The 27,273-nt window shown below is 57.7% G+C and overlaps 2 protein-coding genes across 5 annotated transcripts in view; one reads left to right on the top strand and one right to left on the bottom strand.

Annotated features, from left to right (window-relative positions):
- The window catches only part of CATSPERD (cation channel sperm associated auxiliary subunit delta), a 57,521-nt gene extending 56,474 nt beyond the window's left edge, over positions 1-1,047 (bottom strand). For 2 of the 4 annotated variants that reach the window (XM_054463242.2, XM_054463243.2), the window contains exon 1: positions 823-1,047. In XM_054463242.2, coding sequence (XP_054319217.2) covers positions 823-893 — 71 coding nt within the window. In that variant the 5' untranslated portion in view covers positions 894-1,047. The remainder of the gene's footprint in view (positions 1-822) is intronic. The other 2 variants (XM_054463244.2, XM_054463245.2) reach the window with 2 other exon arrangements.
- A 4-nt stretch (positions 1,048-1,051) lies between these two features.
- LONP1 (lon peptidase 1, mitochondrial) lies at positions 1,052-27,119 on the top strand. Its single transcript, XM_054463241.2, has 18 exons — positions 1,052-1,926; positions 7,250-7,338; positions 8,286-8,405; positions 9,542-9,773; positions 12,235-12,296; positions 12,832-12,961; positions 13,517-13,600; positions 14,672-14,892; positions 17,996-18,134; positions 19,733-19,911; positions 22,227-22,314; positions 22,626-22,748; positions 22,827-22,943; positions 24,122-24,262; positions 24,427-24,592; positions 25,199-25,416; positions 25,496-25,660; positions 26,745-27,119. The coding sequence occupies exons 1-18, from the start codon at positions 1,498-1,500 to the stop codon at positions 26,919-26,921; spliced, it is 2,880 nt and encodes a 959-aa protein (XP_054319216.1). The 5' UTR covers positions 1,052-1,497; the 3' UTR covers positions 26,922-27,119.
- Positions 27,120-27,273: the final 154 nt, after the last annotated feature.

The raw sequence follows: 27,273 nt of genomic DNA, 5'->3' as shown, positions 1-27,273 counted from the left end.
AAACATCAAATGAGGCCATACACCCTAAGAATACAGCTCACAGGTCCCTACTGAATGTGACAGTTTAGTCCAGATGGGATTTCCCTGAGGGCAGGAACGGAGTTTCAGCAACTGGTCCCCATGGCAGGTTGGAGTATCCACTAACCTAACATTTACTGAAATTTCAAAATGTGCTGGGTAAGGCTGGGCGCGGCGGCTCACGCCTGCAATCCCAGCACTTTGGGAGGCGGGGGTTGCAGTGAGCAGAGATCGCGCCACTGCACTCCACCCTGGGCAACAGAGCAAAAACTCCGGCTCCAAAAAGAAAAAGAACTGGGAGGGCTAGGCCGGGCGTGGTGGCTCACGCCTGTAATCCCAGCACTTTGGGAGGCCAAGGCAGGCGGATCACGAGGTCAGGAGATCAGGAACATCCTGGCTAATACGGTGAAACCCCCGTCTCTACTAAAAATACAAAAAAAAAAATTAGCCGGGCGTGGTGGCGGGCGCCTGTAGTCCCAGCTACTCGGGAGGCTGAGGCAGCAGAATGGCGTGAATCCAGGAGGCGGAGCTTGCAGTGAGCCGAGATCGTGCCACTGCACTCCAGCCTGGGCGACAGAGCGAGACTCCATCTCAAAAAAAAAAAAAAAAAAAAGAGGTGGGAGAGCTTAATATCGGGCTGGGAGGATGGGGTGGAGTAGGGTGAGCGAGGAGTCAAGTTCGATTCCTAAAAAGAGTAAAAGAGGAGCCTCAGAGAGGTTGGGGAGCAGGCCTCGGCTCCAAGATGAACCAGCACTCTCCCGACCCCCGGCAGCACCCCAGCCCCAGGAGTCCTGGCAGCCCCACCGGCAGAGCTGAGCTGTGACCAGCGGTCGGAGCCACATGGTCACAGCCGCCACCAGCATCAACATCAGCATCGACTTGGGCTTCCGCCGCCACCACTGCCCCTCAACCGCCACGGGGAGTCGCTGCACAATCCGAGTACGTGCAGACTAAAGCCTGCGCATGCGCATCAATGAGTCCGGGGAGCGGGCCTCCGCGCACCGCAGCCCCGCGCTCCGCCTGAACCTTGAGCATGCGCAGACAAATCCCGGGAAGCCCGAATCCGCGCACCCCAAAGTGCGCTCAGAACCTGAGTATGCGCACCCGGCCACCCGTGGCCAGTTTAGAGTCTGAGCATGCGCATGTCGTCCGCGCGCCTAAGAGTGTGCACAGGCTGCTCATGAGTTCCTAAACGTTGCTTTTGCAAGACTACCAATATTTCCTACGGGCGCTGGCGCGTGCCCACACCCTTCCACGTGACCGGAAAAGGCCTTCAGCGCTTAAAGTGGGAGACCGGAAGAGGCGGAGAAGATCCGATGCTCGAACTCCGCCCCCTCTTCTCCGGGTAGGCCCCGCTCCCTGAAGCGGCTGTTTCGGGCCACGCCCCCATCGGGTACCGAGGCACGCGCCAGGCGTCACGTGCGTTTTGCGGCTAGCGGAAATGACGCGAGTTGTGTGAGCCGCCAGTATGGCCGGGCTATGGCGGCGAGCACTGGCTACGTGCGACTGTGGGGAGCGGCGCGGTGCTGGGCGCTGCGCCGGCCGATGCTGGCCGCCGCCGGGGGGCGGGTCCCCACTGCAGCCGGAGCGTGGTTGCTCCGAGGCCAGCGGACCTGCGACGCCTCTCCTCCTTGGGCACTGTGGGGCCGAGGCCCGGCAATTGGGGGCCAATGGCGGGGGTTTTGGGAAGCGAGCAGCCGCGGCGGAGGCGCATTCTCGGGGGGCGAGGACGCCTCCGAGGGCGGCGCGGAGGAAGGAGCCGGGGGCGCGGGGGGCAACGCGGGCGGCGGGGAAGGCCCGGTCATAACGGCGCTCACGCCCATGACGATCCCCGATGTGTTCCCGCACCTGCCGCTCATCGCCATCACCCGCAACCCGGTGTTCCCGCGCTTTATCAAGATCATCGAGGTAATGGGAGTCCCCGCCTCGGCCTCAGGTTTCCCACCTCTGCAAGCAGCGGCCTGCACCGTGGGATCACTTGAGCGCCCTCGTGTTTCATGTTTTTCAGACATGAAGTTTCTCGAAGGGTGCAGTTCGAATCGTTGTTTGCTCACCACTAGCTTGGGAACCTTGAGCCAAAGTCCCCTCCCTTTCGTATTTCTTAGGATCCGTTAGATGAGAGGAGTTGAACCCGATGAGCCTAGGATTATCCACTTAGAACCCTGGTCATAGAAATCCGGGGCCGGGAGGGACCTGAGTAGTGTTACGGCGCTGTTAGTTTTCTGCTTACTTGGCACGAGTTTTGTAATACCTCCTCGCCCCAGGCGCTCTGCCGTCTGGTTACGAGCCTCACTGGGATCAGAATTCATTCCTTTCTTAGACAAATACTTCTTGATTGCTCATTATTTGCCAGAGAGTGTTCTAGGTTCTGGGGATATGGCAGTGAACAAAACAGACAAAAATTTCTGCCTTTGAAGCTACTCTGGTAGCTGAGGTGGAAGGATTGCTCGAACCCTGGAGTCCAGCCTGGTCAACATGGCGAGACCCTGTCTCTTAAAAAAAAAAAAAAATCTGCCTTGGAGCTTACATTCTGGCAAGATGAGATAGGCAGTAAAGATGTTTAGTAACGATATTGTATTAGAAGGCAATAATTACGAGAAATAGTAGAGCATGGATGGGACAGGAGGCTTAGGAGGGTGGGAAGAGGTGGGTTATTCAGTGTGTTCTTGACCTCCTACCACGTAGCAAGTGCTGAGAATACTGTAGAGAACAAGTTATTTCGGTGGTAGAAATTAGATCATTTCAGACTAAGAGCCTTGGGGGTGGGGAGGGAGCAGGATGATGTAATAGAAAGCAGTGAGTGTAAGGAACTTGAGCTTTTAGAGTAGGAAGGCCCCAAAAGCCTTCTCCCCCAGCTCCCCTTCCCTTAAAAAAAAACTACTGATGTGGAAAGTGGGAACTATGGGAAGGTTATCTCTTAACTGGCGGAGCAAGGTCATGCAGTGAGTCAGCCTCTGCGCTCACCCTCCAGACTCTTCTAAACAAATCTCAAGGATCTGTTGGGAAGGGAAAGGCCATTTCAGAGGGGCAGCAGCCAGTAGAGAGGGGTCAGAGGGAGCTTCTCCAACGCTGCTCCCAGATTTTTTTTTTTTTTTTGAAGCCAAGTTGCACTCTGTCATCTGGGCTAAAGTGCAGTGGCGCGATTTCAGCTCACTGCAACTCCGCCTCCCGGGTTCAAGTGATTCTCCTGCCTCAGCCCCCTGAGTAGCTGGGATTACAGGCGCAGGCCACCATGCCTGGCTAATTTTTCTATTTTTAGAAGAGATAGGGTTTCACCATGTTGCCCACGCTGGTCTCGAACTCTTGACCTCAAGTGATTCACCCACCTCAGCCTCCCAAAATGCTGGGATTGCAGGTGTGAATCACTGCGCCCGGCCCCAAGGCCTTTCCTTGATGTTGAGTAGTGGTTACCGATGCAGGCCCCAGAGTAAGACCCTGTGGGGTCCTATCCTAGCTCCATAACCTTCAGCAAGTTATTCCTTTGGCTTCCATCTTCTCATCTGTGACCTGGACATACTAGTGTCTTATTCGAGTTGTTGTGGGACTTAAATGAGGCCATGTGGGCTGGGCACGGTGTCTCACATGTGTAATCCCAGCAGTTTGGCAGGCTGAGGCAGGAGCATAATTTGAAACCAGTATGGTCAACATAGAACCTGTCTCTACAAAAAAAAAAAAAGAAAGCAAGAAAAGCTGGGCACAGTGGTGTGCACCTGTCTTCCCAGCTACTTGGAAGGCTGAGGCAGGAGGATCAGTTGAAACTGGGAGATCAAGGCTGCAGTGAGCCATGGTGTCACCACTGCACTGCAGCCTGGGCAACCGAATGAGGCCCTGCCTCAGCAATAACGTGATGCTGTTTCCTCTTTGGTGTACTTCTGACATTTCAGGACTCTGCCCCAGAGGCCTTTTTCCCATCCTTGACTTCACCCCTGGCAGTTCTCTTTACCCTCCCAGGTTTCTGGGCCCAGGATGGTGTTCATCAGGCCTGGTCCCCTCAGTTCTGCAGAGTGACAGATGTCCCTTGCTCCCGGTGCCTGAGCAGAGAGATGATTCTTCTAAGAGTTCAGACTGCCCACGTGGAGCTAGCCAGGAGGGTTAAATGAGTGGCTGCGGATAGTATTTGGGAGACTGGCAGGTGGTTCTCATTGTATTTCTGGTTGATGATGCGTTGTAAGTCATGAAAGTGGATCCTGCCAAGGCCAGGAGGCAGATGCCAAGGATGCAGCTATCAGCTGTTGGCAGAGGGGAAATTGGGGGGCAACTTCTTTGGGACCCAATAAATGTTTCTGAAATTGTTAGCAAAGCTTGATTTACTCTTCAGTTTGTGCTTGACTTGTCTGGCCAACTTGCTCTAGAAGCTTCTCTCCTATTAGGACCTTTTGAGTATAGAACAATGGCTCTTAATTTTTGGTGGGTATTAAAGAATAAATCATAAGTGTTAGAAGTAATAGTTTCTTTTAAAAACCAACTTCGTGGGCCGGGCGCGGTGGCTCACGCCTGTAATCCCAGCACTTTGGGAGGCTGAGGCGGGCGGATTACGAGGTCAGGAGATTGAGACCATACTGGCTAACACGGTGAAACCCCGTCTCTACTAAAAATACAAAAAAATTAGCCAGGAGTGGTGGCGGGTGCCTGTAGTCCCAGCTACTCAGGAGGCTGAGGCAGGAGAATGGTGTGAACCCAGGAGGCGGAGCTTGCAGTGAGCTGAGATCGCTCCACTGCACTCTAGCCTGGGTGACAGAGCAAGACTGTGTCTCAAAAAAAAAAAAAAAAAAAATTGCTTCCCTCCTTTGTTCAGGTGTGCTCTGCTCTCTCCATTGTTCCATCTGCGAGGAGCACTCTTTCTTCAGAAAGTAAAATTGTCTTGCTAAGAAAACTTTTTGTCCAAATGCTAATTTTTCCTTGCAGTACAGAGGTACAAGCGTTCTGTCTCTAAACAAACATTTTACTTATAACAGTGGGTCACATACCCTCCTGTCAGATGTTATCGACTTTCTTCCCAGAAAAAAAAATTATGTATCTATAGTGTCAGGAATTTCTGGACCACAAGTTAAGAGCCTGTGTTAGGGAGGGAGTCAAAACACTGGCTCTCAAAGGATGGTCGTGGACCAGCAGCATCGGCATCATGTGATGCTCTTTTGTTTGAAATGCAGATTTTTGGACCCACCCTAGAACTGAATCAAAAACTCCAAGGGTGGGGCCCAGCAGTGAGCTGCTTAAAGTCCTTCAGGTCATCCTGGTGCCTGCAAAAGTTTGAGGGCCATTACCATATATATATATATATATATTTTTTTTTTTTTTACTTTATTATATAATAAAGAATTAAAAAATTCAAAAATAAAATAGAGATGGGGTAACTCACTGTGTTACCCAGGCTGGTCTCAAACTCCTGGGCTCAAGTGATCCTCCCGCCTCAGCCCTGCAAAGTGCTGGGATCACAGGCATGAGCCACCATTACCAGGCCAGCCAGGCCATTACCTTTAATCAAGGTCTGTCCAGTGAATTAACAAAGGCTTGAAAGAAATCAGGTGAGCTCCTTGCGCCTTCAGCTGCTTCCTAGAAGACATCATTAGCCCTGAACCTGCCATTAAGAATGTGCTGTGATACTGGGGGTCTTGATCATTAATGAACAGCATATGATGTGATAAGGAAGTAACTTTCAATGAAAATTGGAGGAACCAGGCATGGTGGCTCATGGCGAAACTCCATCTCTACTAATAATACAAAAATTAGCGAGTGCAGTGGCGTGCGCTTGTAACCCCAGCTACGTGGTAGAATGAGTTGGGAGAATCGCTTGAACCCGGGAGGTGGAGGTTGCAGTGAGCTGAGATTGCACCAGTGCACTCCAGCCTGGGCAGCAGAGTGAAACTTTTTTTTTTTTTTTTTAATGAGACGGAGTCTCGCTCTGTCGCCCAGGCTGGAGTGCAGTAGCGCCATCTTGGCTCACTGCAAGCTCCGCCTCCTTGGTTCACGCCATTCTCCTGTCTCAGCCTCCCGAGTAGCTGGGACTACAGGCGCCCGCCACGGCGCCCGGCTAATTTTTGTATTTTTAGTAGAGACGGGGTTTCACCGTGTTAGCCAGGATGGTCTCGATCTCCTGACCTTGTGATCGGCCCACCTCGGCCTCCCAAAGTGCTGGGATTACAGGCGTGAGCCACCGCACTCGGCCTGAAACTTTCCAAAAAAAAAAAAGGAAGTTACCAATCTCTGGAGTGGGTCACATTTGAATTACTTATGTTTATTCTGACATTAATAAAAGCAGAATGGTTTTGATTTTCAAACCAGGACAGTTTGCCCTGGACATCCCCTTTGAAGCTGGATGTTAAATCAATTTCTGGGTTCTGACTATTCGTCTACTTTGAATTTCCTTTGGGAATGGGGAAACCACTAAGAAGAATCCAGCTGGTCAGTTCTGCCTCACTGTATTCACCACCACAGCCTCCTGGCCGCCAGCTTTTTTTTTTTTTTTTTTGGTTTAGGTGTTCCCAAACCATGTTGATTAGTATCCGGGATCCAATAAGCATGTCCCCAGAGAATAATCTAGACAGCGTTAGAGCTGCTCTGCTATCAAAAAATGTCAGCTACAAAAGCTACCCTGGGAGGCCGGGCGTGGTAGTTTACACCTATAATCTCAGCACTTTGGGAGGCTGAGGCGGGTGGATCACAAGGTCAGGAGTTAAAGACCATCCTGGCCAAGATGGTGAAACCCCATCTCTACTAAAAATAGAAAAAAATCAGCTGGACCTGGTGGTGGGCACCTGTAATCCCAGCTACTCAGGAGGCTGAGGCAGAGAATTGCTTGATCCCGGGAGGCAGAGGTTGCATGGAGCTGAGATTGTGCCACTGCACTCCAGCCTGGGTGACACAGCGAGACTCCGTCTCAAAAAAAAAAAAGAAAAGCTACCCTGCACTGCGTTTGGTGGCTAACACCTATAATCCCGGCATTTTGGGAGGCTGAGGTGAGTGGATCACCTGAGGTCAGGAGTTCGAGACCAGCCTGGTCAATATGGTGAAACCCCATCTCTACTAAAAATACAAAAATTAGCCAGGCGTGGTGGTGCACACCTGTAATCCCAGCTACTGGAGAGGCTGAGGCAGGAGAATCCCTTGAACTCAGTGGGTTGCAGTGAGCCAAGATCACGCCAGTACATTCCAGCCAGGGCAACAGAATGAGACTCTGTCTCAAAAAAAAAAATAATCTCTGCATTTCACTTTGGGGTCATTGTCATGCTAGGTTAAAAATAAGAAGTTGGTTGAGCTGCTAAGAAGGAAAGTTCGTCTCGCCCAGCCTTATGTCGGCATCTTTCTAAAGAGAGATGACAGGTAAGTGTGATTTTTCCTTCATTCTCTTGTTGATGTTGCCCTAGAGCCCAGCTCACCACAAGTCCTACTCTGTACTTTGCACCTTTGACCCTTGACCCCAAGGAAACCAGGGAAGACCTCCAGAGTAAAGGCCAGAAGCCACGCAGGCTACCTTTTCGGCCTGGGCTGAGAACTCAGCTTGTAGTACTAAACTTCATGCATTGTTAAGATGTGGGGGAAATTAACTTCAGGGACCCTTAGTGATGAAATGCTCCATGAGGCTACCTGAAAGTTGAGCTAGCTGCTCGGAGATCATGGCTTCACATAGAAATGAGTTCCATGGGCCGGGCGTGGGGTCGCACACCTGTAATCCCAGCACTTTGGGAGGCTGAGGCATGTGGATCACCTGAGGTCAGGAGTTTCAAAGCAGTCTGGCTGACATGGTGAAACCTTGTCTCTACTAAAAATACAAAACATTAGCCAGGTGTGGTGTCAGGCACCTGTAATCCCAGCTACTCAGGAGGCTGAGGAAGGAGAATCGCTTGAACCTGGTAAGTGGAGGTTGCAGTGAGCCGAGATTACACCATTGCTCTCCAGCCTGGGCAATAAGAGCGAAACTCCATCTCAAAAAAAAAAAAAAAAAAAAAAAAAAAGTTCCATGCATGCATTTGAAGCAGGCTCTGTGATAGGAGCATAGAAGAGACTCATCGAAGTCCCACCTGGACCATGTCTTTGTGGCTGACTTAGCGAGGAGCCACCCACCCGGTCCTGTGACCACTGGGGCAGCCCTGACCTGGCAGAAGCTCCCCTAGGCTCTGGAGCTCCCGTGGGAGCCAAGGAGGCCGCTCTTAGTTTTCAGGACCATTTGGTAGGGGCGTTTCTCTTCTCTCCCTCCTCCCTCTCAGCCGGAGACATCCTGCCTAGCATAAAGCCGTGTTCCAACATTCCTCTGTGCTCTTCTCCCACAGCAATGAGTCGGATGTGGTTGAGAGCCTGGATGAAATCTACCACACGGGGACGTTTGCCCAGATCCATGAGATGCAGGACCTTGGAGACAAGCTGCGCATGATCGTCATGGGACACAGAAGGTGGGTGGCTGGCGGGGGGCAGTGGGGGGTTGGGGCAGAGTAGCACGCGGGAGACCAACCAGGATGCCTCAGGCCCCAGCATCAGCCTCTGCGCTGTCCGTCAGCCCCGCGGCTTTCTCACTAGCACTGAGGCCAGAGCTGGGGGTGATAGTGAGACATGTCACCTCTGGACCCCTCCTGTCTCAGAAAGGGGCGAGCTGCAGGGCCGGGCACGGTGACTCCTGCCTGGAATCCCAGCACTTTGGAATGTCAAGGCAACTGGATTGCTTGAGCCCAGAGTTTGAGTCCAGCCCGGGCAACATAGCGAGATCCCATCTCTGCAAAACATGTAGAAAAATTAGCTGGATGTGGTGGCTCATGCCTGTGGTCCCAGCTACCCAAGAGGCTGAGGTGGGAGGGTCGCTTGAGCCCAGGAGTTTGAGACCAGCCTAGGCAACACGGCAAGACTCTGTTTCTATAAAAAATAAAAAAAAGTTAGACGTGACGGTATGTTCCTGTAGTCCCAGCTACTTGGGAGGCTGAGGCAGGAGGATTGCTTGAGCCCAGGAGGTAGAGGCTGCAGTGAGCTATGATCACACCACTGCACTCCAGCCTGGGCAACAGAACGAGACCCTGAGTTCAGGTGGTGCTAGGTGCTCTGAGGGGAGACGCAGACAGCGTGAGAGGTGGAGGTGGGTAGCTTTAGTGAAGTGCTTGGGGACAGTCTTTGTGATGGTGTCCTTGAAATCGAGACCTGAACGACAGGAGGGAGCCGCTGTGAGCTGAGTCCAGGGCGCAGAGTCTCGGAGACCAGCCTGTGCCCAGCCAAGCTGACACTGTTTTTGACAGGAGGCCCTGGGGCTTGTCACTGCAGCTCATCCACGATGCTTAGGACGGGGACAGTGATGCATTGGCGCGGGATGCAGGGAATGCCTGAATCTGGCTGGAGTCTAAGGGGTGGAGGGGACACTGGTTGGGAGGCCCCGAGAAAGCGGCTCACGTCTCCAGCCTGAGGACCCCATGGCCACCCTGTGGCTCCAGAGGTCTGGGCTCAGCGGGACCCTTGGACCACCTGTACCACCAGGGAGGCCTTAGCCGGGGCCAGGGCAGCTCCCAGCCTCAGCGGCTGATTCACGCCTGCCTTGCTCCTGTGTCAGAGTCCATATCAGCAGACAGCTGGAGGTGGAGCCCGAGGAGCCGGAGGCAGAGAACAAGCACAAGCCCCGTAGGAAGTCGAAGCGGGGCAAGAAGGAGGCGGAGGACGAGCTGAGCGCCAGACACCCGGCGGAGCTGGCGATGGAGCCCACCCCTGAGCTCCCAGCTGAGGTGCTCATGGTGGAGGTAGAGAACGTCGTCCACGAGGACTTCCAGGTCACGGAGGAGGTGAAAGTGAGTCCGTGCGTCACGCAGGGCGGCCGCAGCCGCCTCCCCCACGGGCTCCCTTGAGCCGTTCCTGCAGCCTGTCTGAGGAGTCATCTCCCACCCTGAGCCCCTTAGGAAGGGTCTGGCCTGTCTGGAACTCAATTCTAATGGAACATAGAGGGTGCTTTTCCTCCCAGAGGTCTTCGGAAAACTCTGGGATGGGAGAGGCACAGGAAATTTGCTGGAGCCTGTAGCTGCTCAGGAAGGAGACAGGGTTGGAACCCAGGTCCAGCCCCAGCCCGTGTCCCCTGTGCCAAAGCCTCCAGCGGTTACCAAGACACCTTCCAGCCCTGGCTTCTTCCCACCAAGCCTGGGAGGTTGGTACCAGTGGTTGCAGGACAGGAAACAGCCTGTTGGCCACCCTGATCCCCCAGCCTAGGCTGTCCTGCCTGCCTGGTGGCACAAGGAGCCAGCTTCCGAGGTGGGCAGGCTCTTGGCGGTGCCACCTGCCCTCCCGCTGTAGGGACAATCAGCGAAGCTAACCGAAGGCCCGAAGTGTGTCAGCTCCTTACCTGTGTGCCTGGTGTCATCGGCCTCCTCCCCCGGCTGCTGCAGAGCCTAGGGGGGAAGTGCCGTGAGCAACTGGTGATGTCTGCCATGGGCGCTGGCAGGGGTGGAGAGTCCTGTCCACGGGCCCACCTGGGTTCTTAAGGTCAGCACTTCTATCGTGCCCCGCTACCCACTGCGAGGTTTTTTTTTTCTTTTTTCTTTTTTTGAGACAGAGTCTGGCACTGTCCACCCAGGCTGGAGTGCAATGGAATGATCTCAGCTCACTGCAACCTCCACCTCCCGGGTTCAAGTGATTCTCATGCCTCAGCCTCCCAAGTAACTGGGATTACAGGCACATGCCACCACACCCGGCTAATTTTTGTATTTTTAGTAGAGACGAGGTTTTACCATGTTGGCCAGGCTAGTCTCAAACTCCTGACCTCGGGTGATCCGCCCACCTCAGCCTCCCAAAATGCTGGGATTACAGTCATGAGCCACCGCGCCCGGCCACGTGTGAGTATTGAGCACTTGAAGTAGAGCTGCTGTGGCCAAGGAACAGAAGGGAACATTTTATTGGCTGGGTGCAGTGGCTCATGCCTGTCATCCCAACACTTTTGGAGGCCAAGGAAGGAGGATCACTTGAGCCCTGGAGTTCAAAATCGGCCTGGGCAATATTGAGACCCCTGTCTCTACAAAAAAAATAAAATCCCTGGGCATGGTGGCACACACCAGTGGTCTAACCTGTGGGAGGATTGCTTGAGCCCAGGAGGTTGAGGCTGCAGTGAGCTGTGATCACATCACTGCACTTAGCCTAGGCAACAGAGACCCTGTATCTAAAAATTTAAAAAAAATTCAGGCTGGGTGCGGTGGCTCACGCCTGTAATCCCAGCACTTTGGGAAGCCAAGGTGGGCAGATCACCTGAGGTCAGGAGTTTGAGACCAGCCTGACCAACATGGAGAAACCTCATCTCTACTAAAAATACAAAAAAAACTTAGCCAGGTGTGGTGGCACATGCCTGTAATCCCAGCTACTCGGGATTACTGAGGCGGGACAATTGCTTGAACCTGGGAGGCAGAGGTTGCGGTGAGCCGAGATCGCACTATTGCATTCCAGCCTGGGCAACAAGAGCAAAACTCTATCTCAAAAAAAAAAAAAAAAAATTCAGACAGCCACCAGCGGCTACACTGTCCTGGGCAGCTCAGCACTGGCGTTCCCAGTGAGAATCTTGCAGCAGAGGGAAGACAGTGACCAAACTTATAAATGTGATTAGAACTGGCAAGACCCCTTAGGGGCAGTGAACTTGTTCTCCTTTTTTTTTTTTTTGAGATGGAGCCTCTGTCGCCCAGGCTGGAGTGTAGTGGCGTGATCTCGGCTCACTGCAAGCTCCGCCTCCCAGGTTCACGCCATTCTCCTGCCTCAGCCTCCTGAGTAGCTGGGACTACAGATGCCCGCCACCACGCCCCGCTAATTTTTGTATTTTTTAGTAGAGATGGAGTTTCACTGTGTTAGCCAGGATGGTCTCGATCTCCTGACCTCGTGATCCACCTGCCTCAGCCTCCCAAAGTGCTGGGATTACAGGCATGAGCCACCACGCCCAGCCAAGACTTGGTCTCTTAAAAAAAATAATAAAGGAAAGAAACCACAGTCTCTTTTCTTCCCCCAAGATAGCCTGTCCTAAGGACAAGGCTCTGGGGGGTAAGGAGACAGGGTTTGGTTTTAGTTTTGACTCTCTTGGTCCCGTGTCCCTGCAACTGGTGTGTCCACCAGGGACTGCACTCCTCCATCTCCGAGGCCATCCGTGGCCAGGGCCAGTTGGCGGAGGGGAGGGAGTTGATGGAGCAGCTGGTGGGTGGGGCTCCCAGGGCCACGCCTCCCACCCACCCCACCCCCTGCTGGAGCGCTCTTGGGCCCTGGTGACCCTGCCCCCATACTTGGCAGGCCCTGACCGCCGAGATCGTGAAGACCATCCGGGACATCATTGCCTTGAACCCTCTCTACAGGTGGGCCTCCGTGCGGGTGGCTGGCCAGGCAGGGGCATCTCTGCGGCTCTTTCTGCAACTGGGTGGGTAGGGGCCTTCCTCAGCATCCTCCTGGGAGGAAACCTTGCCTGGGGCAGGGATTCATGGCCCAAGGAGTGGCCTGTGCGGAGGACCCTGTTGCCCACTGGGGCATTGGGGCAGGTGGGAGGCCTGGGGCCGACTCAGCAGGCCCAGTTTCCTTGTGCCCTTCTGCTGAGGCCGGAAGCTGTTGGTGGCATTGGCTGGGGGAGTGGGGAGCAGACTGCTGAGGTGAGGTCACTGCATGCACGGCTCCTGTGGGGGCTGCATGTGGGGATGCCGCGTGCCTTTCCAGTTCAGGACGGGCGGGCCCTGAACTCTGGGGACCAAGCAGCAGAGCTGGCTCCCAGCGAGCACCCCTAGGCCGTGCCCATAGCTACAGCGGACAAGGACCCTGAGGACCAGGTCCCTGTCGGGGGGCTGCAGTGCAGCAGAGCGCGAGGCTCTGGCCACCGAGGCAGCTCCCTTTGTCCCCCAGGGAGTCAGTGCTGCAGATGATGCAGGCTGGCCAGCGGGTAGTGGACAACCCCATCTACCTGAGCGACATGGGCGCTGCGCTCACCGGTGCCGAGTCCCATGAGCTGCAGGACGTCCTGGAAGAGACCAATGTGAGTGCTCCCCACCTCCACAGCCCCCCATGCCTGGCTGCACCCCACCTCCACTATGCTCTGCCCATGCCCGGCTGCCCCCGTTTCTCCTCAGCTCCCCCATGCCTGGCTGCCCTTGTCCCTCCACCGTGCGCCATCCACACCCAGCTGTGTGTCCCTGGCTCTGTTTTTGAGATGACTTCCCGCTGCGTGCCTTGGTCCGCATCCATCCGCCTTTCGGTGGCTTCATAGCCTTCGGTTGGGAGTCACCGTTGCGGGTTCAGTGGGATCATCTGGGCCGTGTACCTGGGGCGTTGCCAGTCTTTTGCTGTTGTAAGCAGCACTCCTGAGAGCGTCCCCATGCACGCAGCTGGAGGGCCTGCGGGGAGGTATCTGTAGGATGCGTTTCCAGCAGGGGATTTGTCGGGCGGAGGGCACGCACACCTCTGTGCTGGGTGCAGTGTGGCCAAGTGCTCCCGGCGACATCTCTCAGAGTGCGCCTTTTCTCCCCACCTCAGCCCTACATGCACAGACGCCGACTTCTGCTCATCCTTTCCGTCCTCCCTGTCTCGGCAGATTCCCAAGCGGCTGTACAAGGCCCTCTCCCTGCTGAAGAAGGAATTTGAACTGAGCAAGCTGCAGCAGCGCCTGGGGCGGGAGGTGAGCCCGTGGCTGAGGCGCAGCCACTCTTGGGGGCCTTCCCGTCGGGCCACGTGACATCAGTCAGGCTCTGGAGCACACGGAGGGACCAGTGGCATCGGCCAGGGCAAGCCGAGAAGGGCTGTCTGGATTTTGAGGGCTTCGTGCCATCATCTGCTCTGTCATCCTGGGCTGTGGAACTCTCTGCGTTGAACAGGGAAGCTTAAAGCTGGTCCCAGTGTAATGAGCCCAGGGTGGAGCAGTCTCAGGACCGTCCCACATTAAGGGAAGAATTCCTCTGCTTTTGTAATCTTGGGGACGGTGTTGGAAATTGGGAAGCAGCCTGGGAAAAGTCAAGATGTTGTTTCTTAAGACCCAGCCATTGAGGCTCGCTGTCATGATTTTCGGCAGATCACAGCCTGCGTGATGGCCAGTCACTTCACGGTCCTAGCATTTTTCAGAACTTTTTACTTAAAACAGGGTCTCAGTCGACTGCCTACGCTGGAGTGCAATGGTGCAATCTCAGCTCACTACAGCCTCCACCTCCGGGGCTCAAGCGATCCTCCCACCTCAGCCTCCCGAGTAGCTGGGATTACAGGCGTGCAACACCACACCGGCTAATTTTTGTATTTTAGTAGAGACAGGGTTTCACCATGTTGGCCAGGCTGGTCTTGAACTGCTGGCCTCAAGTGATCCGCCCGCTTCAGCCTCCCAAAGTGCTGGGATTACAGACTTGAGCCACTGCGCCTGGCCCCATCTCTACAAAAAATTTTAAAATTAGAGCCAGGTCTGATGGCAGGTGCCTGTGGTCCCAGCTACTCAGGAGGCTAAGGCAGGAGGATCACTTGAGCCCAGGAGGTGGACGCTATGGTGAAGTATGATGGTGCCTTGGCACTCTAGCCTGGGCAACAGAGGAAGACCCTATCTCGAAAAAAAAAAAACAAAAAGATGGAACCAAAGGTTTCGTGCCCTGGGTTTCGTTTCTTAGTTCTCTGAGTCCTGGGGGAGCAGAGGGTCCCCATTCGTCTGGGGACACACGCAGTCACCCACCTTCCCGGACCCAGGGCCTGACGGCAGCACCTCACCCCACAGGTGGAGGAGAAGATCAAGCAGACCCACCGCAAGTACCTGCTGCAGGAGCAGCTAAAGATCATCAAGAAGGAGCTGGGCCTGGAGAAGGACGATAAGGATGCCATCGAGGAGAAGTTCCGGGAGCGCCTGAAGGAGCTTGTGGTCCCCAAGCATGTCATGGATGTTGTGGACGAGGAGCTGAGCAAGCTGGGCCTGCTGGACAACCACTCCTCAGAGTTCAAGTGAGTGCCAGGCCCAGGGCGGCCCAGCCCTCAGGGATGACCCCTCCTCAGCCCCCATCTTAGGCAGGCCAGGGGACCCAGCGGGGGGGCCCTGTGGCATCTTCTTGCTGTGGCAGGTGTGGGCTAGGAGGCACCCAGTGAGCATCAGTCCTGTTCCTGGGCAGGACACGTCATCACCATCTCCATTCTACAAGGAAATCGAGGCTGAGGGCTGTTGAGTTGGTGGCCAGGGCCTGTGAGCTGGTAGGTGGTGCCAGGGATTTGAGCCCAAGGACGCCTGGCTCTAAGCCAGGGCTGCTGTTTTTTTTTTTTTTGAGACAGAGTCTTGCTCAGTTGTCCAGACTGGAGTGCAGTGGCACAATCTTGGTTCACTGCAACTTACAGTTCCCGGGTTCAAGCAATTCTCCTGCTTCAGTCCCTCAAGTAGCTGGGACTACAGGCATGCACCACCACACCTGGCTAAGTTTTTGTATTTTTAGGAGACATGGGGTTTCCCCATGTTGTTCAGGCTGGTCTCGAACTCCTGACCTCAAATGATCCGGCTGCCTTGACCTGCCAAAGTGCTGGGATTACAGACGTGAGCCACCACGCCTGGCTTTTTTTTTTTAGACAGAGTCCTGCTCTGTCGTCCAGGCTGGAGTGCAGTGGTGCAATGTTGGTTCACTGTAACCTCCACCTTCCAGGTTGAAACGATTCTACTGATTCAGCTTCCTGAGTTGCTGGGATTACAGGCATGTGCCACCACACCCAGCTAATTTTTAGTATTTTTAGTAGAGATGGGGTTTCGCCATGTTGGCCAGGTTGGTCTCAAACTCCTGACCTCAAGTGATCCGCCCACCTTGCCCTCCCAAAGTGCTGAGATTACAGGCACGAGCCACCACGCCTGGCCTAAGCCAGGGCTTCTCGCCAGGACCAGGAGTCCCCATGGCTGTCTTTCCAAGGCTACCCCTGGCTTCTGTTACCCCTTCGAGAGTCAGCCAGGAAGTGACCATGCCTTCCCGCAGCACTGGCCTTGCCCGGGGGCCACTGTCCTGAGCATGCCATGAGGCCGGGTGGCCGCCCCAGGTTTGAGGGCCTCAGGTACCTCTGAGATCCTTTCGGCCATGCCCACGTCCAGCCAGGACAGAACCCACCTGGCCGCTTCCCATGCAGCATGCTCTGTTTTCAGCCCAGGTACCAGTTGTCGCGCCAGGGCAGCTTCTAGGCAGAAGTCCCCGGGGCAGGGCTGGGCAGGCCCTAGGACAGCGCTTAGAGGGAAGGCATGAGTTTCCTTCCTGGCTGCTGGGCCAGGACCCCCACCTCAGATTTGAATGTCACGGTCGCTGGAGTCTCTCCCCCAGGGCCCTGAGAGGCAGTGGTTGCCTGCGAAGGCCGTGGCTTCCCCTCCCAGCACACCCCGACTTCTGTGAGTGGCCTGTGAGCTCCCGTGGCTGCTCCGACGGTGCCACAACTTGGTGCCTTACACAATGCTGAGCCCTGAGATCCCACTGTGGGCCGGGCCCGACCCTCCCAGAGGCTCCCCGGGAGAATCCGTTCCTGCCTTTCCCAGTATCTGGAGGTGCCCGCATCCCTCAGCTCGGGGCCCCTTCCTCCTCCACAGCCACAGCCCAGCCTCTTCCAGTCAGTCTCTCACCTCCCACCTCCTGTCGTGAGGACCCGGTGAGGACCCTGGGCCCCGTGGGTCACCCAGGATGCTCTGTTGTCTCGGGGACCTTCACTCAGCCCCATCTGCAGTTCCCCGCTGCCATGTGAGAGGCCTGTGCTACCACCTCCTATGGGGGAGAATGTACATGTTTTCAGGGTTCTTCTGTCTCCCAGTGAGCGCCTCAGCCGCTCTCGGCTGGTGGACTTACCTGCTCAGACTGGGCCTTGTCCTGCAGAAGCAGATAGTTCCTTCCCCCAGGAGTTGAGTGGGTCTGTAAGGCAGGTTCTGTCCTCAGGTCCTGGGAAATCACGGGGGACAAGCCCTCAGTGCTTGCATGTCACCAAGATGCCTGCAGCAGGCTGCCAGCTGCCTCTCCCACCCAGAACGTTCTCCGCAAAGTGTCACTGCCTATGTCACTTCCACAGTGACTTCATGTGTCCCTAAACTCCAGCATCCGTGTGGCCCAGCTGGCCTGTCCCGGTGCGTCTCGTATGCCAACTTGGTGGCAGTGTGCCCTGACAGTGTCTGCTCATGGGGCCACCTGGCCTTCCTTGGAAGCCGTCCTCTTCCTCTTCCCCTTCCCCAATCCTGCCCTGCGCCCTTGCAGCCCTCACTGACTTGCTCCTGGCCCATAGTGGCTGCTGCTCACAGCTGCACGGCTCCCAGCTTGGGGACCAGTATGGAGTTGCCCTCCCAACCTGCAGCGTTCCTCTCCCGGCAGGGGACCTGGCCTCCATTTCCCCACCTGCCCTGGGTCAGGCCTTGTCCCATTTTCTAAGCCTCGTCCCCTCTGTGGTTCTGCTCACTCAGCCCTGGGCAGAAGCCAGTGCCATCTTGGCTCTCCTGATGAGTCAGCAGTGGACCTCCGGCCATCTCCTCCTTCCTGCGCTGGGTGCTTTGGACAGGGCAGTTTGTAATTTTTTGTTTGTTTTGTTTTGTTTTGAGATGGAGTCTCACTCTGTTGCCCAGGCTGGAGTGCAGTGGCGCAGTCTTGGCTCACTGCAAGCTCCGCCTCTCAGGTTCATGCCATTCTCCTGCCTAAGCCTCCTGAGCAGCTGGAACTACAGGCCTCCGCTGCCACGCCCAGCTAATTTTTTGTATTTTTAGTAGAGACAGGGTTTCACTGTGCTAGCCAGGATGGTCTCGATCTCCTGACCTTGTGATCCGCCTGCCTCGGCCTCCCAAAGTTCTGGGATTACAGGCGTGAGCCACTGTGCCCAGCCTGTAAATTGTTTTATAGAGGTGGGGTCTCGCTGAGTTGCTCAGGCTGGTCTTGAACTCCTGGGCTCAAGTGATCCTCCCACCTGGGCCTCCCAAAGAGCTGGGATTACAAACGTGAGCCACCGCACTCAGCCCCGGACATGGTTTCAAGCCCCTTGCAACCACACAGCCAAGTCCAGCAGAGACACGGTCAGCTCGTGAGCTTCACTCAGCATCTCTCCATCTGTCCCCTGGCAGTGTCACTCGCAACTACCTAGACTGGCTCACGTCCATCCCTTGGGGCAAGTACAGCGACGAGAACTTGGACCTGGCACGGGCACAGGCAGTGCTGGAGGAAGACCACTACGGCATGGAGGACGTCAAGAAACGCATCCTGGTGAGCCCAGTGTCTGGCCTGCTGTGGATTTGCATGTGGGTGTCCGGGCCCAGGACTCTGTGTGCTGTGGGTTGAGATTTCAGAGGAGCCCCCTGGTGAATTCGTAGGCGTGGGGGTGCTGGTCGGGGGGATCCCGGCAGAGGGAGCATCCTGCCCCGCCCCCAGGGGCTCAAGGATTTCCCAGGTGGACTGAAGTCATGCCTGATGGGCCGGGCATGGTGGGGCTGCTCGTAGTCCCAGTTACTCAGGAGGCTGAGGCGGGAGGATGACTTGAGCCCAGGAAGTTGAGGCTGTGGTGAGCTGTGATCATGCCAGTGCACATCAGGTTGGGTGACAGAGTGAGACCTCCATGTCTACAAAAAATTTTAAAATTGGGCCTGGGCGCTGTGGTTCATGCCTGTAATCTCAGCATTTTGGGAGGCCGAGGCGTGCAGATCACCTGAGGTCGGGAGTTGAAGACCAGCCTGACCAACATGGAGAAACCCCATCTATACTAAAAATACAAAATTAGTTGGGCGTGGTGGTGCATGCCTGTAATCCCAGCTACTTGGGAGGCTGAGGCAGGAGAATCGCTTGAACCCAGGAGGCAGAGGTTGCAGTGAGCCCAGATCATGCCATTGCACTCCAGCCTGGGCAACAAGAGTGAAACTCCGTCTCAAAAAAGAAAAAAAAAATTTTTAATTAGCCTGGTGTGGTGTTGCGTGTCTGTAGTCCCAGCTACTCGGGAGGCTGAGGTGGGAGGATTGCTTGAGCCCGGGAGGTGGAGGCTTCAGTGAGCTGTGATGCACCACTACACTCCAGCCTGGGCGACAGAGCAAGACCTTGTCTGAAAATTAATTAATTTTAAATTAATTTTTAAAATATCACTCCTGAGACATTAGAAACCAGGCAGGCAGGTGGGAGTCAGAGGTTAAAAAACAGGAGTCAGAGCCTGGGCGCGGTGGCTCACGCCTGTAATCTCAGCACTTTGGGAGGCCGAGGCGGGTGGATTACAAGGTCAGGAGTTCGAGACCAGCGTGACCAACATGGTGAAACCTCGCCTCTACTAAAAATACAAAAAAAGTAGTCGGGCATGGTCACTCGCACCTGTAATCCCAGCTACTCAGGAGGCTGAGGCAGGAGAATTGCTTGAACCCAGGAGGCTGATGGTGCAGTGAGATGAGATCACACTAGTACACCCTAGCCTGGGCCACAGAACAAGACTCCATCTCAAAAAAAATAAAAATAAATAAATAAATAAATAGGAGCCAGAGGCACTGGTGGAGGGCAGAGAGTGGACTGCCTCTCTGGGTTGGACCGGAGAGAGTGGAGCATTTGTGGTCTTCAGGGTCCCGGGAACTGCTGAACGGGCCTGGCACTGCCGGGTGGCTGCGGTCTCCTGGCACCTAGTTGTCCTGTTGGTGTTAAATGGAGCCCTTGTCACAGGCTGTACCTCCCCGTAGCCAGTGGCAGCTCTGATGTGCTCAGCCTCCCGGACAATCCTGGTCCCTTCTCGCAGCCCTCAGACGTCTGAAAGGCAGTGTGCAGGCGGCGAGAGTCATGCTCGGGCCCCCGGCTTGCCCAGCTCACGTGCCCACTGAACCTGCCTCTGTCCGCAGGAGTTCATTGCCGTCAGCCAGCTCCGCGGCTCCACCCAGGGCAAGATCCTCTGCTTCTATGGCCCCCCTGGCGTGGGCAAGACCAGCATCGCCCGCTCCATCGCCCGTGCCCTGAACCGAGAGTACTTCCGCTTCAGCGTCGGGGGCATGACTGACGTGGCTGAGATCAAGGGCCACAGGTAGGCCTGGCCGGACAGCTGTCCCCACGCACTCCCCTCAGCTGTGCTGCCGGGCTTCGTCTTCTCCGGTCACCCTTTAACATCTGGTAGAGCAATCCGGGTTGTGGGCAACTGGTTCCACTCATGCTGGAGTAAGTGGAAAGTCCAGCCATGTAGCGGACTTCAGGCCCGGCTGATTCCAGGTGCTCAAACAGCGCTGGCAGGAACCTCCATGGCTTGACCCCTGGGAGAGAGACTTCTCGGGCCGGCCCTCAGCAGACACCCCGGTAGTTCCAGCTCAGGTCCTGCAATGCCCCAGCCAGAGCTGCAGGGCCAGCGTTTGCCGTGCAGATGCTGGTCTATGTGGGCTGTGGCTGATGCCCCAGGACTAGGGGTGGGGTCGGCACCACCCCCCCACCCCGAAGCCTGTGGGCTGGAGTCAGGAGAGACGGTCTCCAGTGAGGATTGGGCTGCGCACACCAGAGAAACCTCGGCGCCTCTGTGGGCTCACTCCTCCCGGCCGGCCTCAGGCCCAGAGCAGGGGCCACAGCCCTCAGCGTTCAGCGCCCTCCCACCCAGCCCTTTGGGTGGACAGCCGGGCACGGCTTTTCTGGGGCTTCCCTCCTCGCTAGCCTCTGTAGACAGCGGTTCTTTGGAGACCGTAGCCTCAGTGGGAGCCGAGTGTGAGGCGTCTGCTGAGTCCACCACCTGTTTCCATCCTGCAAGGCATTCACCTGAGTCTGGGTTTAAAGTGAACATTTCTGGCTTCTCTAAAAACATCCCCAGCTCCGGACCTTCGGGCTGAGGCCTTCCTAGCATCTGCCCGCCCGCTGCAAGGGTGACAGCACGCCGGCCCGCGCCGTGTCCAGTCCCCAGGGGGCGGCCACTCTCACCAGCCGGGAGTTGGGAGGAGCTGGAGGTGGGGCCAGTGCAGCTTTGGGGGTCCCAGATTGACCAGGGGGGTGGGGGCCCGGAGGATGAAGGGGTGGGGGTGTGAGGAGGAGGACAGGGGACCTGTTTTGCAGGCCTTTGGTCTGGGTGGGGGTCTGAGCAGGAAGGAGCAGCTGGGTGAAGGTGGAGGGGTGGGTGTGGGGGGCGCCCAGACCCTGCTGGGCAAGCACTTTGAGGTGGTCCCGAAGCCTCTTGGACCCTGGTTGAGGGATAGCTAGAGGTGCAGGCAAGGCCCACTCACTGCCGGAGGAGAGACCCTGGCGGGGTTCTGAACAAGCCTGAGCCGCCTCTGGCCTTGGGAGGGAGTCACCAGGGAGCGGGGCTGCGGGGAGGGCAGGCTCGGACAGGCGTCTGTGCTGACGTCTCTCTGGGTTCCTGAGACAAGGACAAGGACAGGAGACTGGCTGCGGGGAGATGGATCATTGTTGATGACAGCAGCAAAACCCTCCTTTGCCCCCAGCTCTCCAGGGCTCCCACGTTCCTTGGTCAAGGCTCAAGTTCTCACTGCAGCCCACAGGACCCTGCATGACCTGCCCCACCCCCTCCTCTCTCCCCCTCTCCTTCCTCCCCTCCCCTCCTCCTCTACCCCCTTCCCTCTCCATCTCCTCCCTCTTCCCCCTCTCTTCCCTCTCCTCCTCCTCCCTCTGCCTCAGCCTCACGGCCTCCTCACTGTTCTTCTAACACACCAGGCATGGTCCCGTTTCAGGGCCTTTGCACGGGCTGTGTCCTGGGCCTGGACCACGTCTCTCAGACCCTCACGTGGCTCTCTCCTCACCTGCGTTGCTCAGGGCCTCTCCCTAAGACACTCCTTACCCCCCCCCCGCACACTTAAAGTGTCACACACATCCCAGTGGCATCTCAGTCTTTCCGTCCCTGCCTTCCTGTGTCTTCATCCCACAGATAGAGTCTTCCTCACTGCCTCTCACAGGGCCTGTGATTCTTCTGTCCCTGCCGCGGGCCCAGCCCCTGTGCTGGGGCAGAGCACAGAGCTTGCAGGAAGCCCTCCTGAGAGCCAGTGTTGGCCATGGCTGGTGTCACCCCAGCCCTCGAGGGCTGAGGCATGCTTGGTTTCCCTCAGTGAGGAGTGGGGGCCTTTCTCCAGCGCCTGGCTGGCTTTCACCATGGTGTCAGCTGAGGGATGGGACTAAGGGAGATCTGGCTTTGAATCGGTGACCCCGGAATCTGAGCTGGTGAGTCAGGGCAAGTGACCAGCATGCCTGCAGGTGCCACACGTCCGGCGGCTGCCAGCATTTCCGCCCCCCGCATCGTGGCCACGTCTTGTGGGGGTCCAGGTGGCCTCTCCCCTGTGGCCCTGGAGGGTGCATGGTGTCGTCGTGGCCGAGCCAGGCTACCGAGTGACCTCTGACCCCGCTGTGCACCTGCAGGCGGACCTACGTGGGCGCCATGCCTGGGAAGATCATCCAATGTCTGAAGAAGACCAAGACGGAGAACCCCCTGATCCTCATCGACGAGGTGGGTGCGGAGAGGCCCGGAGACCCCCTAACCCAGAGCCCCAGGCAGCCCTGACCAGGCAGTGCCGTGTGCAAGATGAAGCCTGGAGCCCTCCAGGTCCCAGGATCCCTGAGTCAACTCAGGGGCCGTCGCCATGACGCTGGCCCTGATGGCACAGACGAGTCCCTCCCACCCACAGCCACGCCCAGCAGGCTGCCCGTCCAAGGCAGGGTATGGGTGCTGCTCTCACTCGGGGCCTCCCCAGCCCCGACCCCGGGGTCTTCCCACTGGGCGGGCTGGCCGGGGGCACCACCTGCTGTCTGCTGCCCCAGGTGGACAAGATCGGCCGAGGCTACCAGGGGGACCCGTCGTCGGCGCTGCTGGAGCTACTGGACCCAGAGCAGAATGCCAACTTCCTGGACCACTACCTGGACGTGCCCGTGGACTTGTCCAAGGTAGGGGGCCCATCCGGGGCCTGGGCTCGGCAGGGAGGGTGAGCGGCCAGTCCCCCAGCACCTTGCCACCGCCCCCAGGTGCTGTTCATCTGCACGGCCAACGTCACGGATACCATCCCTGAGCCGCTGCGAGACCGCATGGAGATGATCAACGTGTCGGGCTACGTGGCCCAGGAGAAGCTGGCCATCGCAGAGGTAAGCCAGCCCCCCCCACTGCTGTCCCCTTCCCGGAGCAGGGGGCGCCCCCCAGAGCCTGCAGAGGCCATGCCTCTGGGAGCTCCCGGGCCCGGGAGAGAGAGGTGGGACCTGCGGCCGAGAGGAGCAGATGGGGCCGTGAGAGAGACACCAGACGCTTGCGAGCAGCTGCAGGTGGCGCGAGCGGGTACAGGATTTAGGGCGTGGGACTGTCCAAAACACCGCCCACCACCGTCAGGCCACACGGCCGCCAGCTGTCAGTGCCACACATTCCGTCTCCCGGGGCCTCCAGGCTGCCCCACGGCGGGGCCCCCACCTGGCCCAGAGTGTAGGGAAGGTTTCTGGCAGCCCAGAAGCAGTGGGGCCTGTGGCTCCCACCCAGAATGAGGCTTGGAGGAGGAGTGGTTTCAGTGAGGAACATGCAGGGTCCCGTATTTCTCATGTGTTTTCTATCTGGAAAGGGGCTGAGTGCATTTCTCCCCTAGGAGCCCTTTGACAGCCAGTGGTGGGCACTGGTCCCTGCCCTTGAGGCCTTCCCAGCATCATCCTCGTCTCCCCTGGGGGCTTCAATGCCCACTGTTGGGCCCAGCTCCCAGCCTGACTTCCCCAAGGGATGGGCCTGTAGTTCCTGGGGGCAGGACTGGGGGGCATGGGGACCCCTCAGGGCATCAGGAGTGCCCCCCAGTATCAGTGGCAGATGGAGAGTGGCCTGCATGGCTCTGTCTGTCTCACAGATGCCCTCCCCCATGCCATTAGAGCGCAGAACTGTGGCAAGAATTGTGTGGGGCTGTGGGTGAACCTGGAGCCCCCGACCCAGTCCCCTTCCTCATGTGCTGAGGGCAGCAGCCATGTAACCAGTCAGCTACCCTACAGGCCCTGGGTCTGTGTATGGGGCCAGCCCAGGGGCAACCAGGAGGCCTTCTTGGAGGAAGCGGCATCTAAGATGCCACTGGGGGATAGGAAGTGGATCCAAGCAGAGGACGCAGCATGAGCAAAGGCCTGGGGCCTCTGGGCATGGCGGGTGGCAGGGCGGGGTGTCCAGGCCTTGGTTTCATTATCGGGGACCTCGTTCCCAGGCCAGGGTCTGGGGGCCATGGGAGAGGCATTGGCTCCCAGGTTCTGAACTGAGCTGGTGGGCAAGGTCCCTCCAGACCCAACCCTGATGGTCGCCCTTGCAGCGCTACCTGGTGCCCCAGGCCCGCGCCCTGTGTGGACTGGATGAGAGCAAGGCCAAGCTGTCATCGGATGTGCTGACGCTACTCATCAAGCAGTACTGCCGCGAGAGCGGTGTCCGCAACCTGCAGAAGCAAGTGGAGAAGGTGAGCGGCCGCCCCGCCCTCCTGGCACCTGCCGCCCACCCCACCTTCCTGCGCCCGTCACCCCACCACCCCGCGCCCGTCACCCCACCACCCCGCGCCTGTCACACCACCCCGCGCCCGTCACCCCACCACCCCGCACCCATTGTGCTGCCCTGACCGCCCAGGTGTTGCGGAAATCGGCCTACAAGATCGTCAGCGGCGAGGCCGAGTCCGTGGAGGTGACTCCCGAGAACCTGCAGGACTTCGTGGGGAAGCCTGTGTTCACCGTGGAGCGCATGTACGACGTGACACCGCCCGGCGTGGTCATGGGGCTGGCCTGGACCGCAATGGGTGAGCATGGTGGCGGGAGAAGACCCCAAGCCATTCCCATTTCTACCCGAGAACAAGCAGGTTCCACCTTGTACACCTGTGCAGTTGGCCTCAGGTGGCTCTGAATGGCCTCTGGTGGGGGTTGGTGTGCGGGGAGCCCAGGGGGTCTGGGCTGAGGGAGGGGAAGGCTGTGACACACGGGAGTGGCAGCACATCATGAGCCTTATGGATTTGGGTGACACTTTGATAGGCTTACAGGTGGCGACAGACAGGCCTTGGGGCCACCACGCACAAAGGAGGCGAGAGGGCAAAGGGGATGGTGCGGGAGGGGCTGGAGAGGAGCTTGTGTCTCTGGGCAGGGCAGCGGCAGCTGGGCCTTGTAGCCCTGGGCGTGTCCTCTGTGGCTGGCAGCTGCTGCGGGCTGCTCTGTGGGGCGTACAGAGCCAGGAACCCGCAACACAGCAAACGTAGAGGCCAGCGTTGGCTCATGATGGGACACCAGCCCCTGCCCAGGGGCACCAAGATCCTAAGCTCGGGCAGGAGCGGTCAGAGTGGCCCTGAGGGGTGGAGTGAGCGCCGGCCCAGGCTTCGAGGCCTCCTGTATTCACAGCTCCACACCTGTTTCAGGAGGCTCCACGTTGTTTGTGGAGACATCCTTGAGACGTCCACAGGACAAGGACGCCAAGGGTGACAAAGATGGCAGCCTGGAGGTGACAGGCCAGCTGGGGGAGGTGATGAAGGAGAGCGCCCGCATAGCCTACACCTTCGCCAGAGCCTTCCTCATGCAGCACGCCCCTGCCAATGACTACCTGCTGACCTCACACATCCACCTGCACGTGCCCGAGGTGACCGCGCCATCCGCTCCCGCCCAGTCCCTGGGCCGCTGGCCACCTGCTCACCCACTTTCCCCACATGCCTCTACAGGGCGCCACCCCCAAGGACGGCCCGAGCGCGGGCTGCACCATCGTCACGGCCCTGCTGTCCCTGGCCATGGGCAGGCCTGTCCGGCAGAATCTGGCCATGACTGGCGAAGTCTCCCTCACGGGCAAGATCCTGCCTGTTGGCGGCATCAAGGAGAAGACCATTGCGGTGAGTGTCCTTGTGCCCACCCCACAGCACTGGCAGGGCCCACACCACCATGGGACAGGCCCAGTCCCTGCCATGCAGCTTCTGCCTGGGCCAAGGAGAGGGAAGCCCTGGGCTTTGGACCCAGCTCTCTCTGGCCTGGAGCTGGCCTTAAGCTGACGGCCCTAGCTGCCTTCTCTACAGCAAGTCTTGTGGAGAACATTCTTAGAGCCTCAACTGGCTTCCCCAGTAGGATTCGGGGGGTGGCTCCTGCTTCCTTTCCCAGGCAGCCCAGCGCCAAGGGGGAGAGGCTGGAGATGGGGATGAGGTTTAGGATTGCTGGTGGCGGGGGTGTTTGGAGCCCCCGGCCCAGGGGCTGGCCTCTTCCGAGGGTGCTGAGCAGGTTGGAGCGCCACTGTCCCCACTCTTCCCTCCCATCCCTGCCTGTCCCCAGACTGGACCACACCTGCCATGTGTCTAGCAAGCCTGGTGGAGTCAGTGGTCAAGTGGCTGTGACCACCTTGAACTGGACACCAGGCACAAACTTCCTACATGATAAAATGGTGGGGGCAAATTGGGAAGTTCACTGTCCCTGGAGGCAGTGTGCGGTGACAGTGGGAACTGCTGTCCTTTCAAGGGGCTGTGGTGGGGCTGTGCCTGGCATCTACTCCAGATCTGTGTAGCCTCCAGAAGTGAGGAGGGGTGACGCAGGGCCTGGGGGCAGAGAAGGCCGGGCTGGGATGCAGATGCTCACAGGAACCCTGTTGAGGCCCCAGACACTGTGCCTGACCCCTGAATGTGAGGCCGTGGGTGTGTGGCTCATCCAGAGCCCTGAGACTGCTCCCACTGCACGGCCCGACTTTCTAGATAAGGGAGTGGGGAGGCCCTGGCTCCTGCTTTCAGGCTGTAGAAGCCAAGGCCAGTGGTTTTGCCTTGAGCCTGTTGCCCCGCGGGAGACGGGGATCCTGGTGGGTTTCGGGACTTACTGCTTAGAAACCGGTATCACCGTGTGTCGCCGGTCCCCAGGAAGCCCTTTCGTTCCTGGAGGATAGCACACCTGCCGCCCTCCCACAGGCCCAGGCAGGGCTGACCCTGACTCTGCCCCCAGGCCAAGCGCGCAGGGGTGACGTGCATCGTCCTGCCAGCTGAGAACAAGAAGGACTTCTACGACCTGGCAGCCTTCATCACTGAGGGCCTGGAGGTGCACTTCGTGGAGCACTACCGGGAGATCTTCGACATCGCCTTCCCGGACGAGCAGGCAGAGGCGCTGGCCGTGGAACGGTGACGGCCGCCCCGGGACTGCAGGCGGCGGATGTCAGGCCCTGTCTGGGCCAGAACTGAGCGCTGCAGGGAGCGTGCCCAGACCTGGCAGCGGAGCCACCAAGCAAGCAGCTCGGTCCAGTGACCCAGATCCCAGGGACCTCAATCGGCTTAATCAGAGTGTGGCATAGAAGCTATTTAATGATTAAAGTCATTTCCAGTACGGCGGCCTCCTCACCTGCTGCCCCGGGAAGGGCGGGTGGGCCACGGCTTTTGATTCGCGACTGGCAGCACCCAGAGAGGGTGTGGCTCAGAGCGGGCACCAGACGGTACTACGGACCCCCGGACACAGCCACACCCACCCACGGACAGCAGCA

The sequence above is a fragment of the Pongo pygmaeus genome, chromosome 20 (genome assembly GCF_028885625.2).
Source record: "Pongo pygmaeus isolate AG05252 chromosome 20, NHGRI_mPonPyg2-v2.0_pri, whole genome shotgun sequence".
NCBI classification, from domain to species: Eukaryota; Metazoa; Chordata; class Mammalia; order Primates; family Hominidae; genus Pongo; species Pongo pygmaeus.
This window is presented reverse-complemented; position numbering and strand designations above follow the sequence as displayed.